Consider the following 16,638-nt stretch of genomic DNA (forward strand, 5'->3'; position numbering starts at 1 on the left):
AGTTTTTGCCCTCCTTTTTTAATGTTTAGCTTAGCCTTTTTCTTTCTAGAAAATCGCATGAACTTTGTTTTGTTATATTGATTCTCATCCCATATCTGTCGTGCTGGAATTTCCAATTCACTCAGCAATGCTTGCAACCCCTTGGCTGACTGACAAACTAAAGCTTGGTCATCAGCAAACCTAACTGATTTTACAAATTCCCTGCCAACTTTCATTCCTACCACCAGTTCTTCCCATGCCTCTTTAATAATTTCCTCCTCATCTAGGTTTAACAGCAACGGTGATAATGGCCCTGCCTTACACCTCTTCCTGACACTGCCCATCCGGACTCCCCGTTCCCCACTCGCACCTGAGCAGTCTGAGACATGTACAGGTTACGGATTAGCCTCCTGTCTCTCCATTCTATTCCTATTTTATGCAATATACTCATTAGTTTCTCCAAATTCAACCTATCAAATGCTTTTTCGAAATGTACAAAACAGGCAAATATGTCCTGATTGTATTCTATTTTCCTCTCGATTAGTGATCTCATTACTGCAATGGCATCACGCGTACCCCTCCCCTTCCTAAACCCCAACTGATCATCCCCTAGGTAATCATTTGCCCTACTCTCTTTCCTTTTGTTGATGATCCTGAGAGCAACTTTAGCTGCGTGGGATATCAAACTTATTGTCCTGTAGTCCTAACAAGATGTAGCCTTTACCTTTTTCGCAATAGGAACTAACACTTATCTCACAAAATCTTCCAGCCAGATTCCTTCCTCATTGATACTACGAATCAGTCCATATAGTCTTCCTTCCACATTTTCCTAAACATTTCGGTAGTTCCGCAGGAATGTTATCCATCCCCACGGCCTTATTTAGTTTCATCTCCCTTAATGCCCTTTCTATCTCATCGTCTAGTATGCCTGGACCTAAGCTATCTTCCTCTACGTCATGTTCCTTTTCTATGTCTAACTTTGTTGGTCGGAGCTCTTTACTATGCAGTTCTTCTATATATTCCTTCCATCTCTCTTGGATCTTTCCTGTGTCTACTATTATCTTACCTGCCTTATCTCTAACTGGTAGCATAGATCTTCCCTTCTTATTTCCCTATAGTGATTCAACCTTGCTGTATAGCGAACCAATTTCACCCTTCCTCTGCAAACTTCCCATATCCTCGCACACCGTTTTCCATGTATATTTATGATACATACCTATATATTTTCCATGCATATATATCGGCAGTCTCACCTGAAGAAGGCCTCAGATAAGGCCAAAAGCTTAAACTTTCTGGGATGGGAGTGCCCTATTATATGTTGTTATATTTTTGTTTTCTATTTTGCCGTCCAAATGTTATGCATCTATTTTGCGTCAGTGTTTAATTAACATATATATATATATATATGTATATATATATATATATAAATGAAATACCCACGTTATAATGGGGTAATTAGGGTTTACACTCTGTTGTAGTTCTGTTAACAGACCGTTGGTTGAGTGAATGGCCTCTTTGCTTCAGCCGCTCATTCGGACAAGCATAGCGGTCGAATGTTTCCAAAATCTGCCAACAGATGGCTCACAGTTATCATGCGTACCCGTGTTCTGCCGGTTTGCGTTATGGCCCTTTGGCTACCGTCGACGAGTTCACATTGATCAGTCTGCGTGCAGACGATGGAAGAGCAGCAGGCCTGTGATTCTGTGCTCCTAAATACGTTCCTAGTCCGGAAGAAGAGATGTAGAGTATATTTTCACCGTGGCACGCTGATATGGGAGACGGAGATGTCCCCTTACAGTAAGTTTCTAATATTTTTTATTTTCCCGAGTTAAGGTTTCTAGCGCAGTTCATCAGATTGTCTTTTTCAAATTTTAAATGTTTTTTTATGGATAGGGTTAATTAAAAATTTTTGTAAAAAATTCATTTTATTCTATCCGAAGGACGGATATATTTTTCCTCTTATTTTACGCGTAGAACTGGGAGTTTTTTTCCGTTGAAATATTGTAAGACTAATTAGATTATGCGAGAATGTGATATTCCTCAACGAGCTAGAAAGTGATAGTGACATAAAAACGCTTTTGTCGATCAGCCAGCTTGTTTTAGCTATTCTGAAAATAATTTTTACGAACTTCTTCCCTAATGTTACCAAAAGTGAAATTTGAACGAAATTCCTCAATTAATGGCCGGGTTGTTCAATTATTTGCCCACGTCCGTATTCCCTTCATATTTGTAGATTTGCGTCAGGAGTTTGAATGGAGAAATAACTCTGAATTGGAATAATTAGATGCCTAAAAAAATTGTCGCCGTCACTTCCAAATGTAAACAATGGCATATATTTGGTGGACTGTAATTAAATTGTAGTTTAAAAATATTTTAATAGTTTCCAGGGGAAGGAAGAGGTTTGAATAACAACGCAGATACTTGAATAGAATAGCAAATTTTGCTAACATTTGTTGATTTCGGTGCAAAATTACCTTGGGGACATTTAAAATATTTTAATTCAGGAGAAATATCGTAGGTAAAATGATACACTTATGTAATTAATCCGGAGTGAGTTACTTGTGGAATCTCATATTTCAGGCAAGTTTTGACGTGCTGCAAACGTTTACTATCTTCGAAAAAATGTTGCGTGAATTGAAAATCATTTCCTTATTCCATCAAATATTTGTCGCTGTCTTGAGTCGGGTAAATTGGTTCTTACAGTTTACACATTTTCCCGCATTATTCTTTAATAATTACTGGAAGAAATATTCCTTCGTGGGGATACCTTTGTGTACTCTGACATGTTTATTTTCCTTGATTTGGCTGTATTTAGATTGCCCTCATCAGTTACTGCGGGTGCAGTCAAAAACTGTGTTAAAATAAAGTTGCAATCCACAAGCCCTAACCTTAGCTGGGTGTATGAAAAAATTCCCGGAGGGTCGTGTTAACCACTTGTCGGGTTCAATTTGGATTCACGGTTAGTAACAGATTTCATAAAATTAATGTCAGACCTCTTGGAATTGTTGTGAAGTTCAATGCTCACCTTATTTATTTCGGTAATACGAGGATTGCGCGTGCTATTATAATTATACGGATTATTCTTACTCGTACGTGTGGTATTTATGGATTGCGTATGAAGATCAAGTAGCATATTTTGTTATATTATATCCCGAATTGTCGTAGCATTCCTCATTCAGTTCGAATTCACAGACAAAAAGATTCTCGAGGAATATCATTTCATTCACCCTTCAAATGCAAGGGACAAATGATGAATCAATTACCAATTCATATTTCTGTCATGCAAAATTGCGCACCAACGTCCAGAATTATTGTTTCCACCCTCTCCGCTGGCATCAGGAGTGGACGGAATCCTTTCGAAATATTTTAAATTAATGTGCTATTCCACAGGCCGACAAAACTTGCGTAATTGTTTAAATCAGAGGACACAACGAGCTTGCGAGGTGATTTCGGGCAGGTGTTGTTTACTTGTCGAGGAAACGTACAGTCTTTCCCAGTCACATGATGCTCAACTCAGATGGCGTACAGTTTACGCATGGACAATTTTGAACCTATCGTCTTCTCTTCCCGTCAAAAACGACACCGGGAGATTTTAGCGATCGGTACCGTCTCGGTCTTCTCCCGGTATTTCATTGCGCTCTGTCCGTGCGTTCCACCTGGCCGGGAGAGACGGAGCAAAGAGTGAGAGAGGGTCGGTGCCACCCGCCTCGCCTCTTAGATTCAAAGCCTTCACCCCTGAGCGGTCGAGCCGCCCGCCTGGACAGGCCACCGCCTTGGCTTCCTTCTGGACACGACCCGGCGACATCAGTGCATGCATACAAACGTGACCCATTAGTCGATAGCCGTCGACATATGATGATACTATGAAAAGCGCCTCACACTACATGCTGCGTTCTTCTCTGTCCCATCTTTTTTTCCCAAATTCCATTTTTGTATTATTCATATGGGCAATTAGAGGTGACGCCGATTCCCCGTGTCATCGCATCAGTTAGTTTTGATGCACGAAAAACTCTCTCAGCCTCTGTAAAGTGAAGCACTTATTTCAAAAGGGTTATAGTGGCACATGCATGTGGTATTTCGCTTCCTGTACAGCTACGAAGGTACGAGTATTTTATAAGATGCAATCAGAGGTGGAGGGGTGATTTTCCTCAGGATATACCAACCGAGATACTGTGGCAGTAGTAGTAGCTATGGGGTAGGCGACCGACAGCTGAGGTAATTCGCGCCATTAGAGATGGGCGGAAAAGGAGGAAGGGTGGAGAGAAACTCAGCGTCGGCATTAGCCTACTCTTTTCGAAAGGTGCCAAGGGGTCCGCAGTTAGCGTCCCATCCGACGGACGTTGCGACGTACTTACACAAAGTTTCTCCGCAAAGCACCCCAAGTAGGGATCGGGATTACTTCAAATAATCTGCCGTCTCCAGCAGTGGAACCCGAGCCCTCTTGGCACGCTATTCACCTAACTATTTCGATCCCCGTTGTTATGGCTTTGATAGATTTTATAGGAAGTGCCTTTGCTCAAATCAGCGGTTAACCCTGAGTTTCCTTTGCATTTTTCTTAAACAAATACCTTAAATTCCAGATGTCGATTTATAATACCAGGAGACTGTTGTCAACTCTTCCACTGCATCGGAGTGACCGTAATATCAGTCGTGGAACAGTCTTCAATAAGTTATTATTTTCAATACGTATTCGAAATCATTTGCAGTAGAAGTTATTAGTATAGGTGATCGACACCTGAGGTAACTTGCGCCATAAGGGATATATGTGTATTTTGTCGAGGTAGGGTATCCAGGGGATAGGGAAAGTTTGGAGAAAAACAGGGCGTCAGAATCAGCCTACCCCTAACGAAAGCACCTAACTCAAGTAGGGATCGGGATACCACTAAAAAATTCTCCCACCGCCGGGATTAGAACCCGGACCCTAGGGAGGGAGATCGTTGGTGATAACAAAATCCATATCCGACGTAAAATCGTTTGTCTATTCCCTGGGCTCCGATTCTTGGTGAGAATTAGATAAAAGAACGCTTAAATTCCTTTCTATGCCTTGAAGTATTGAATGATGCTGTTACGGTACACTATTTAAATTTCTGAAACATCTTCCATTATTCTAAAATATACAAAGTTTTATTGTGACCATACCGTATTTGAAAATTTCTGTTAGTTATGTGCATGGGGAATAGGCAGTACTATATGCATTACGACCCAGTCATCGCGTTAGATGTTGCAGATTGCCGATATCAGTGAATTCTCAAGATCTTATCTGAGGTGAAATTAGTCGTAGCAATGAGAAGTGGCGGCTCACGGCCAAGAATATTTGTGGCAATGATTATTAGTGGGCAATTATTATTGGTGAGATGGAAAGTAGAGAAATGGACCAATCGTTACTTTATCCATATCTCCTGCTGCTAAAAAATTATTTTGTTATTTTCATGGACAGAATCTAAAATACTTTTGGTGAATTTGTTACTATCACGATTGGGCGCAGTATTGCTCTCTTATCATTCGTAATTCACTATCTCTTAAGACTACTGCTATAAATGTACTTCTTTGAAACTGGCGCAAAGATAGTGTTTTTATTTGTTATTTACATTGCGTAAGGATCAGAAAAAGTTGTCTACCTTGAATCGAAATCGATATCTGTGGAGAGAGTTGCACTGACGACGTTTGCCCTCCAAGCAGAGTCAGAGTCACTCGGGTCGCGGATTTTACTGTCGAACGTCGCGTCGAAGCCGTGCTTCCAGAACCTGTCTTTCTTGTGTCTCGCACATGATGGGATATTTCGGTAGTCATTCAGGGCATATTATTCGGCAATTTTGACATATTTTGGTTATCGGGCACCTCTCTGCAGATTGATGGAGTGTGGTCTATTCTCTGAGCACAGGGCGAGGCTAATTTGTGGCTTGGTAGCTGTCGTGAGGAGTGTACCACTGTCGAGGCCACTTGTATACGCTCGACTCCCGCGACTTCAGTTGGCAAGTTTGCCATTACTGGTTTGTTAGCGGGGTAGTGAGTGACCAATGAGTTCTATAGGGTTTGAGTGGATTAGAGAGATCCAAATGATATGTGATGTAATGAATGTTCTCTCATTATTTCAAAGTTAATGTGAAATCATCGTCAGTATTTCAGGGTAAATGGAATACCTAAATTTTCTTTAATATAGATAGAACTTATATAAAAGGATACCTTAACCACGAGTAGTTTTTTTTGGGTCACAAAGCTGATTTACGTCAACAGATTATTCACTCGGGCCGTCGAATTACAGCTATGGGTGGAAACAAGAAAACAATGGTCGGGTTGCGAGAGCTTCGGCCTTGACGTACTTATGACGAAAGGCGGCGAGCTTGTATTGTCCCATCCCTTGAACATTTTGGAGAGAGGAATCCTCCGGCTTCCAGCCTATTTATCACGGCCAAATTTCCGTTGGTTTATCCAAGTACTTCTGCGATAAATTTACAAAATCCTATTTTATACTATCTGTCAAATACTGACGAATAATAAATCCTGTCAATTCAAAGAAATAACTGTAAATAAAGAGAATAAAGTTTTTAAACCGAATGAAGGCAGGTAGATGTTACGGCAGAGTGAAGAAAGAAATAATGTAGATCAAACGAGAAGTTCTTAAGGTACGTAGTAGATTAACGAATATTTACGACCGTCCAAAACCTACCTACAAATAGGCAGAATACTATATAATACTATGAACAGACAATGAAATAACTAGCTGGAATAAGAAATAAATATGATCTACAGACACACAAAAACACTCGTCTAAATAAGCGCTGTGGTCATTTTCTGAGGAACGACCTTGTATTTTTTATGTGATGGAAAACTAGTTCTCTTTTCGATTTTCAGGTTTTGTATCTTTGAAGGCAATCTTACGGTTCGATTGCCAAATAATGATCGCTAGCTATCGCTTTAAAATGATAGCCCTTAAATAATTGTCATCATGATTACGTTAGATGAAACAAAAATATATCGTCATATCACTAATCGGAAAATTGTTTAAATAGAGTATTTTCGTGGTCACGCGCGCGCCACTCCGTCTGTAAACCGCCCACAAAACTAATTAGATGTTGTTTTTCCTCTAAGAATGCTTTCTCGGTCATCCTTTAGCCAAACATTCCCAAGCGAGGGTCGTAGTGTGTTGCTAAAATCCGCCGTGGCGGAAAATTTGACAGTATAACGTGAAGTTAATGGGCCATGTTTCCATGGGTACGGGTTATTATTTAAATCCTCTCATAACGGTCGTATGTGCGACACAAATCGCTAAAAATCACATCCTATGGAAAGTAGTTATAGTGAGTATTAGGGCGGATTTATTGTCATTGCTTGAATTTTGAGTATGAGCAAGTGAAAAGTATTTTAATTTGAATTTTTATTTTGAGAAACGGCTCCGAGAGGATATGAGGCAAAAGTGCATTCTCATTAATGAATGCTCCAAATTACTTTGGAAATAAAATCAGGAATCCAAGAAATGCTAGGTTCCTGTCCGATTATATCATAGGCATCTCAGAATTTTTGTTTAGGACCAATTCGTGTTAGCGTGTGGGATAAAAGCGGCTATATGGAAAATGGCACTCGCTTCAAAGAGAGATTTACCTGCCGAACCGAAGGGGGGGGGGAGGGAAGAGAACTCTATCCATACGTGGAAGGAAGCTCTCCATATCGCCGAAACATAAAAAATGGAGCTCATTGCCAGGCAGAATGAAATAACTTTCGTAAATGCCACACGAAGATTCAAGCTTATTTCTTGCAATACCATATGCAGGCTTTTTCTTCCTTTTATGTTGCGCGTCAATAGATTCATTCAACAAGACCCGCCATTTTATGCTGTTTGCCACTCTCACACATTTTCCTTGTGTAGAGAAACAGCCAGGAGTCATGTGAAATAAACACGGGTCACGCCCGAAAAAACGTAAACACAGGTAAAAAGACCACGCAGTAACGGGACTTCTTTCCTGCGGCGGCCGTCCGCCTTCGTCAGCGAAAGAAAATTGAGGCGCGGTAAGGGGGGCAGGGCAGGAAAAGGGCAAAGGGAAAGGGGTAAGTGGGGGGCGCCGAGCGAGAGAGGCCGAGAGTGGGTGGGGGTGGTTTCAAAGAGTGCTCACCTCAGTACCGTTGGCGAATTCCGGGATGGAAGTGGAAAAACAATTTTCGCAGATTGCGAAAAGCAAAATCCACGGGGCATGGGAAGAGTGTACGTAAAGGTAAGCGGATTTGTTGGTCGTTATTCATGCGGAGGGTGTTGGTTTCACTGCAATGTAGCATATTCAGGAATACTTATTCATGAAGGCGTGCAACGTGAGGGCGTGAGTGGATGTGATGGGAGTTAAGGGTTGAACGGAACGGTTGGGGGAGCATGTTTTACTGCGGGGTCGGCTGCAATGCGAGAGGTCTTCGTCAGGTCGGAATTCGCGTAAGCATGTGCGCATGTCTTTTTGATGTTGTGATGTGGAGATCTTGGGTGAGAGGTGAGAAGCTGAAGGTGTCGTTCAGCTGACGGGAAGATTTACGGACACCTGATCCCGGATGTCAGGTACTACGCAATCGAGGAACCCTTGCCTGCTGTTGTGATGAGAATGTAGAGATATGAGCGTATTTCTTACGGTATTAGATTTGTTACTTGCTGAGTAAATTTTGGTTTTCAGCGGCCCGAAGAAATAGTTGTGGTAATAGTCCTCTTTGGAGGAGGCGATCGAAAGCTGAGGGCACTTGCGCCGTTAGAAATAGATTGGTATTTGGTAGCGGTATGATTTCCCAGGAAAGGGAGAAGGTTGGAGAGAAACAAGGCGCCAGTATCATCCTACTCTTAACGAAAGTCGCCCAGAGGTCCACAGTTTAACGGACCATCCGACGGGCGGTGTACTTCACTTGAAGCGATCTACACCAACCCCAAGTAGGGATCGTGATACCACTGAAAATTTCTTCTACCGCTGGGATTCGGACCCGGGTTATCGGGAGGGAGGTCGTTGATGTTCGCACAATCCATACCCGATGTGAAACCGCTTTGTTGCTCTCCGGGTTTCAATTCTTGGTGCGAAGTAGATAAAAAACAAACCTCTCTCTATGCTCAGAAGTTGTTGTTTGAACTGGTAGGTTTTGATATTTTAACTTTCGCCGAAATATTTTTAATTGTTGCCGGAACACACTTGGTTTAATTGTGACTGTAACATAGGAAAACCGTATTTGAAAATAGCTACTTATGAGAGAGAATATAATTCTACAAGAATTAAGACCCAGTCACCGCGTTAGACACGGCGGATAGCCGATATCAGTGAACGCTCAAGACCTTGCCTAAGTGAAATCAGTCGTAACTGTTAGGAATGGCGGCTCGCGGTTATGAAAATTTACACCTCTCCATACGGCACATAAAGTAAGGATAGGGATCCCAATGAAAAATCCTGCCAACTACGGGATTTGAATCCGCATCCACGGGGTTAGAAGTCAGTATAGTAGTCACCACATGAACCAGATTCCCACGTAAGAGTTTCCGGGCGTTATCTGGAGAGGGTTGATTGGTATTAAATATTACTGTTAATATGGCTAAGTTGAGTAATAATTATGTTGGGTAGACGGAAAATCTAGATTTGGGGTCGTGCGTGCAAACAAAACTCATTTATTTTTCGACTGGACATATTAGCCAATCATCCAGATGTTACACAATGGTAACATCGAATCTGTGCGAGAGTTCTTTTGATGCCGCTGAAGCTGCTCTTCATCTCTGCATGATATGGGTTACCGTAGTGTAGCCCATAGGTAATTGACAAAAGCAAAAACATATTCTTTATTGGAATATGTTCCGTAATATTTAATAGAATCTCTATGAAATGGATTTTGATATTAGCTAGATTTTAGATCAAGCTTAATAACCTTGGCGTTTTATGGAACGCGATATAAAGTTTGTGCTACGGAGAACAAAGAAAACTTTGGACAGGCACCTGTCCATGGGCTTACACAAGTGTATCATGTATCATGAATGAACCTTGTTGCTCTATCCCTTTTAGGGATGAGGAAAGCTCGGAAGCCTGTAACCGGCTTCTCCTGGATGGTTACTTCTGTATCTAACATATCGATTGATACACAAGGCACTTGCACTTAGGCACTAGACGAGAAGAAGTTGTTTTCCTTGGAACTCAGGTACCTTTGAATTATTGGCCAAGGCTACCTAGCTTGTTGTTCATGAACCTGGGAATTTCCTCGCCCTCACGCTTGAAACAACCTTCACATGCTCACTTCTGTAACTGTGGAAAGTGTTTGACTTTTCGTCATATTCGGATAGTTGCTTTATCTGTCAGAACTCGCACATTTTGCAGGAGGAACTGTTGAAAAATAAACAAACATTTCTCGAGATAGCCATCACTGGATGTCATACAGCAGCTGTCACGACGCGGGGATCATTGAGGGCAGCTTTGTAATGGAGTACAATCGTACTTCAGTATTGAGACTTTTAGTTGAACTCACCTCCTTCTTGCCTGTTATGTGCTTTTGCCCATTACAGAAAAATGTCCTGAAATCACTCAATGAAGACCTTTTTATACGACTTATAGGTTAAAAATTATTTATTAACGACTCTATTTGGTCTTGACTTCTCCTCAGCTTTCCGTATTACTTGCTCTCACAAGGGAGAGAAAGAGTGAGAAACCTTGTGAGTTTCTGAATAATCAAATAATACAAGCGATTTGAGGAATCTCATTGCCCTGTCGTCTTTATTCATCAGCGATTGTAGACATGAGCGTTTAGTTATGGAATCGAATCGATTTTTCACGAACACTCCCAAGTTTATCTTGGGAGTGTTCGTGAAAGTATTCTTTGAGAGTGTGGAATTATGTGGATAATGTGGACATGGACCTTGGGAAAAGTAGAGAAGAGGAGGATAGAGGGTCTCGAAACTTAGTTCTAAAAACGAATTTCAAAAACTAAACGGCCAGATTGAGTACGAAATTAAGTATGCGGAAGAATAGAGGAAGAAAAGACCTTATGGAGCACTTTAAGGAAAAGAAGAATCAGACCATGACAGGCTGGAGTCACGGCAAACTTTCAAAGAATATAATAGAAGGGGCATAGGTGGGAAGATTCTACGAGAAAGGCCCAGTGCCATGCATATTGTTCAAATAAAGAGGGATGTTGGGCTATAGGGCATGAAAGAGTTAGTATGGTTTAGGGAATAATTGAAGTCTGCTGTTAACCTATCCCTAGATTGAAGGACAAATGTTGACGATAGCTAACTTTTGCGAAATATATTTATATCATTTTTAGGTATACATTCACTAATGTTTCAATTTGATGCATGGATAACCTATGATGTGATAATGTTTGAACTTTATATTGGAACACATGCACTCTTTCCATTTTTAAACAAAAAGGCTGCCATCACATGATCTTTATTTACTATTTTAGATGAATTTGAGTCAAATAATTCGTGACAGTAACCCCTGGGCATCAAGAGTAAATGGCCAAAATTAAGCCCCATCAGTTAATCGTACCTAGTTCAATGAGTACAAAATTTTGTGTTACAAATGACTGTGGTGTTTCTGCACTGGAATCTTTGCGTTTTGGATAGGAAACTCTCTTAGCGTACTGCTCTCCCGTATTCATTCATGATGATACGCGGAGTGAAGTGCGTAGATTTTGCTGGTCGGCTCACGTTTTCGTTGCCTTTGATGTCCCAACAGGTGCCTTCGAAAACCAATAAATCTGAGGTCACCAATAGCTTAGCACTTGATTGTACTGCTGAAATTGGTAGCGTAAAATTAATTCTCACCGTGGCTTAATTCCGTTGGTTGATCGTCATTTTCATCGCTACTTGGTGTGGGGTCTACACCGGGTGTTTGAATTTGAAGTCCAAGTCTTGGGGTCAACATTTTTTTCAGATTCGGGGTTAGATTTAAGCCTCTCAAATCCAGCATCCATTGATGTTCCATTAGGTGCAATTCAACCAATGACGTTCGAGACTTGATTCCTCATTTGATGAGTGATTGTATTCCACTATTGGAAGTTACTATCTAGTTATAAAAAATAAATGTATCTGATAATAACCAATACATCAGCCAACATTTTTATCGCCTTATACGGCTTAAAGATTTATAGAGTTTAAAAACCACAAACTTTTCCGTATACCAGACTGTCACCTAGACAATTGTAGTTGGATGAGCATCGAAAAACTTAGCCTGTTTTCTGAAATGGGCGAACCGATGCATATTACTTCATAATCATTTTTAACCTTGGCAGTGCTCGGTGTGTTGGGCCTTGCCTGAAAGACAAACCCTTCTCCACTCGCCCCCGTTACTTCCGCACCGTCCCTCGCGCAGACACTGCAGATGCCACTTGGGTAAAATTTCCTTATGACATAATAGGCAAGCATCTCAGTTTGGTCAGTGATTTTTCCGGCATTTGAACTTGTTGTTGATCAAACGGATGACTGTTGCATGGGACGTCTTCCCTCAGATAATTCTTTGCCCCTGCGGACCGAATTTCCGTAAGGTTTCGTGGCCAACTGAACAATCCCATTCAGCTGTCTAATATTTTAGTAGCAATTATTAATGGATCGAGGACATTCATGTCCGACGAAGTGACCATTAATCACGGGATCATGAATTTGCTTGTAGCTTGCCAGAATAATTACTTACTTTTATGTTTTATGCTAATCATTGCCATTTTATTGCTTCAAATGTTATTTAAGATTACACCATAGGGAAAGAAGGAGTGACTCACATTACGCGCATGAAATTTATTTCCTGGGTTAACAAGCCACATAAAATAAGGAGGAAAATACTTGTTCTATGTGGCCATGAAATTGACTATTGAATACGAGTGATTTGCTGGATAGCGAAGAGTTCACCTTGACTGGGAATAAAACCGCAGACCTTTTCAATTGCTTGTTCGTAGCGAAAGACGTGGTTCTGCGCACTCGTCCGGCAAGCGAAAGTTCTATCGTTATACACTCAATCAAGGTGAAGTTTTTTTTTCAATGTCATTCGAGCTTTTGCGTGGCGATTATATTGGGGAAAAATTCAAGATGGGAATGGAATTTAATTTCGAGGAAAGGAATTGACTTCCTCCCCGTCTAACTACACTTGTGGATATATATCATTCATCCGAGGGGAGTCTGTTTTCGTGTGTGTGTGTGTTTGTGGGTAGGCGTTGCAAAATTTCTCTCTTCCAAGGTTTCCCTCTCCCGGGAGCACGTGCTCTCTCATTTGATGGGGTAAGAGCGAGCCAACTCACCAGACTTGCCAGACCTCCTAACGTGCAGTTTATCCCGCCGGGGCGGTTGCGCATTTTCTCATCTCCATGCAAAATCGCTCCTTTTCATGAATATTTAGCGCGCAATGACTCAAATACCGTTCCATCTTTATAAATGGTGATGGTCTCTCCTTCATGAATTTGAGAATCTAAATTCATCGTTAACTTGGTATTTGATGAATTGATGTGAATAATAATTTAAACGAAGGAGCGAGATACTTAGACACCAAAAACACAGAGAAACAAAAGGACACTCACATGTATTCAGAATTTTCGGTGGCCAAACCACTGGGGAAAGAGGATTTGGCCACCGAAAATTTGGAGTACGTGTGTACGTCCTTTTGTATGTGTTTCTCAATGTTTTTTTGGATAGCGCTTTATCGATCCTTTATTTAAATTATATAATTAGTATACACACACTCACCCATATATATGCGTATGTACACACAAATACACGCTTATATACTCACATGCATACGTACACTGCCCTCGCCATCCATTCCTTCCACACCTTGCTGCTGGGCTGTTGAAAACTGGTCCAGGAAAGAAAAAATTTTTGCGTCGCATATAGTCTCTTTCTTTTCGAAACCTTCACTAGGACTTAATTTCGATATAGTTTGGGAGGTTTCACGAGCTTAATTTATCGAAGCATTTGGTAAAGGAATAGGTAATTGGTTGCGCGAGTTTGGGTGTCGGCCCACATTCGTTCACGCACGGTATTTTGCCGTGAACGGGTGAGGATGTGCTCCGGGGACGGAAATTCATTCATTGATCGCGACCGCTGCTTGCTGTCATCGCGACTGGTCACGCCGCAAAGCAGACGCTGGCTGAATTTCCTCACTTCCCCGGAGAACGTGCCTGGACTTCGGGAAAAAACGTAGTCTTTAATTGGGGAGTTCCGCCTCTTTATTTGACTCGCATCCGTCCAGTTGGTTTTCTCCGTTCCGGGAAGGGAGCAAGATGGAAATGTGGATTGCCTCTGCCGCCACCTCCTACCCCATCCCTCTCTCCGCCCCTTCCCTACCCCCTCCTCCCCCCTTCCCGAGACGCCTTCACTCCCTTTGCAGGTTGGAGAGATCGCCCATCACTCACTTTCCCCTCTCTCCTTTTCCCCCACTCTCCGGTATAAAACTGTCGGTCGTTCAGAGTGCCGTGCATCTAGCAAATCATACTTTGGGTTTCAAGACACCAAACTTTAATTATTACGTGATCGCCTGATATTGTTAAATGTTCGCTGAAGGATTGGCAGGTGAGAACAGTGTCTTCCTCTTAAGTATTTCTGAGGTGTTCCCCCCTGTCTGAGTTTGCTAGTTGTGAGAGGGAAGATGCGTTAATATTTCTCGGTGAGGCTATGGACACCGTGGGAATTCATTTCCCCGACCGATTCATAAGTGGAGGAGACGGAAGTGAAGCCTCGGGGAAAATATTGTAGAATTGATGGCTTTTCTTCCCACTTACGGTTCGCGACCAACGCAGTGCGAACATCTTTCAGTCAGTTATTTAGTTAAGTGTAATCGTATACCGTGATGTGAAATTTCTCAGTTTTATGTTCGTATATGAATAGTTTTGTTACCAGTACAAATGTCAAATGCATTCATCATTTAAATCTTTGCTTCACCGCTCCGAAAATCTCATTGTCTATTGCCATTTCAATTGGCTTAAATCCAACATCTCTATCTTTTCTCTCGTCCAGTCCAATCGCTCGTCATTACGGGGTTGGTTGGGTCATATCGCGGAAGTGAATACAGAAGAGTTAGCATTTTACTCCTAGCACTGGAATTTGCCAACTTTCCCTCGTTGCCCGTATTAGGTTTGCCTGGAACAGTCGCATCTGGGTATCCTCTAGAGATATTCTCCTTCCATAAGTTTCGTCCTCTCTCTGATGTTTTTCCCATTCGCTTTGCAAGTGAACGCACCATCAGGTTTGCAAAAGTGTCTAGATCCCAGTTACTGACTTGAAGGTTGGTTTTATGCATGAGGGCAGAGCTCACCCAATACTAATCCCAACGACGTGTAAAATTCACACATCATTCTAGACGGACTAGTTCCTTTCCCAATGCTTCCTATGGCTCCTCACGAAGATCTATCTGGTCCTCGAAAAATGACATAACTTTCGTGAATCTATGGGTGCCCAGAGGTGTCATCAGGAATTAAACCCGAGCCCTCCTGTCAGTAGTCCGACGCTCTTCCCAGTAGACCTCCATGCCCCCCAGAAGTGTACCTGTATATGGTAGTTACTGATAAATGTAACTTACGCTGATTTGAACTTCTAGGAATGCACTTCCTTGAATCATATTGTGATGTAAATGTGAATCGAGCGTTTTTGCATTCTTCTAACCATTTTTGATGTATGATATTTATTATATCATGTATTTTTTATCTTTCAATTTTTACTATATGTTACTTTATGATTTTGTGATTATGGGTTGGCCATATATTACGTTCCACCAAACGGCAGCGTCAAAATGTGACATTTAGAGAAGGAAGTATTACCCGACTCGTGACCCATGGAAAAGCTTCATACTTTTTGCAATAAGCTCATCAGATAAAATCGAAATAAAATCGTTGGTTTTTATGTTTCCGAGCGTTTGTCAGATTTTCTCTCCATTTTCCGACTCTCCACCGCGAGCGTTGGCAATGTTGACAACAGTTTCGCTATTGTTCCAACAGCATCTTAATGTCGAAGGTGGAAGGCCTGACCTGAAGACGCTGAAGGCGCCTTTGACCTTCAGCGTCTTCAGGTCAGGCCTTCCACCGGAAGATTCTCATGGGAACCCTATCAAAACTGTTGTCAACAGTGTCAACGTACGCGGTGAAGACTCGACAAATGGAGAGAAATCAAAATAAATTCTCTTGTGCTGCAATACATTAGATGTAGGTTTCAGTTCTATATTTCACAATATAGAAAAAGTATTGTTACATCGCACGTTTACATGGCGTATGTGATCTAATATTGTGGCTAAACATGTGTGATTTTTAGGGAAGGATTTGGAGATCAAAGGTAACTGTGACATAACACGTAAACGATCCTGAGAATGTGGTTTTTTCAGTCTGACCTTTGCCTGAGCGTCAGTTGCCTGCACACCAGTAATATTTAGTGTCCGATCTTTCCATAAAGATAGGAGGAATGTTTGATGTTTAGGCATAATTTATTGCGATTTGGAAGCAGGAAAAGGTCGTTCTCGTCGCGGGCAACGTGGTTGCGGGCGTCAGGAAGCTTCTCTTCCTTACGGAAGGCTTTCTTCCGATTCTCGACCCGAGATTCTCGAGGTACCTTCATTTACCCATGCTATCTATGGGTACACGTCAATCAAGGCGGACCGTGACGAGTGCTTTGAACTGTACGATGTTACGATGCATCAAGTGTAACAATCTTCATGCGTTACATCTGAGGAATATGACCAATCGCGTTGCATT

General features: G+C 41.7%; 1 protein-coding gene across 1 annotated transcript in view; it reads left to right on the plus strand.

Annotated features, from left to right (window-relative positions):
- Positions 1 to 1,626: 1,626 nt before the first annotated feature.
- The window catches only part of Cerk (Ceramide kinase), a 185,677-nt gene continuing 170,665 nt past the window's right edge, over positions 1,627 to 16,638 (plus strand). The window contains exon 1 of the mRNA XM_071582882.1: positions 1,627 to 1,776. Within this exon, the coding sequence (XP_071438983.1) occupies positions 1,656 to 1,776 (121 nt within the window). The 5' untranslated portion in view covers positions 1,627 to 1,655. The remainder of the gene's footprint in view (positions 1,777 to 16,638) is intronic.

Source organism: Hetaerina americana, unplaced genomic scaffold (genome assembly GCF_022747635.1).
Source record: "Hetaerina americana unplaced genomic scaffold, ioHetAmer1.1.p SCAF_12, whole genome shotgun sequence".
Classification (NCBI taxonomy): Eukaryota; Metazoa; Arthropoda; class Insecta; order Odonata; family Calopterygidae; genus Hetaerina; species Hetaerina americana.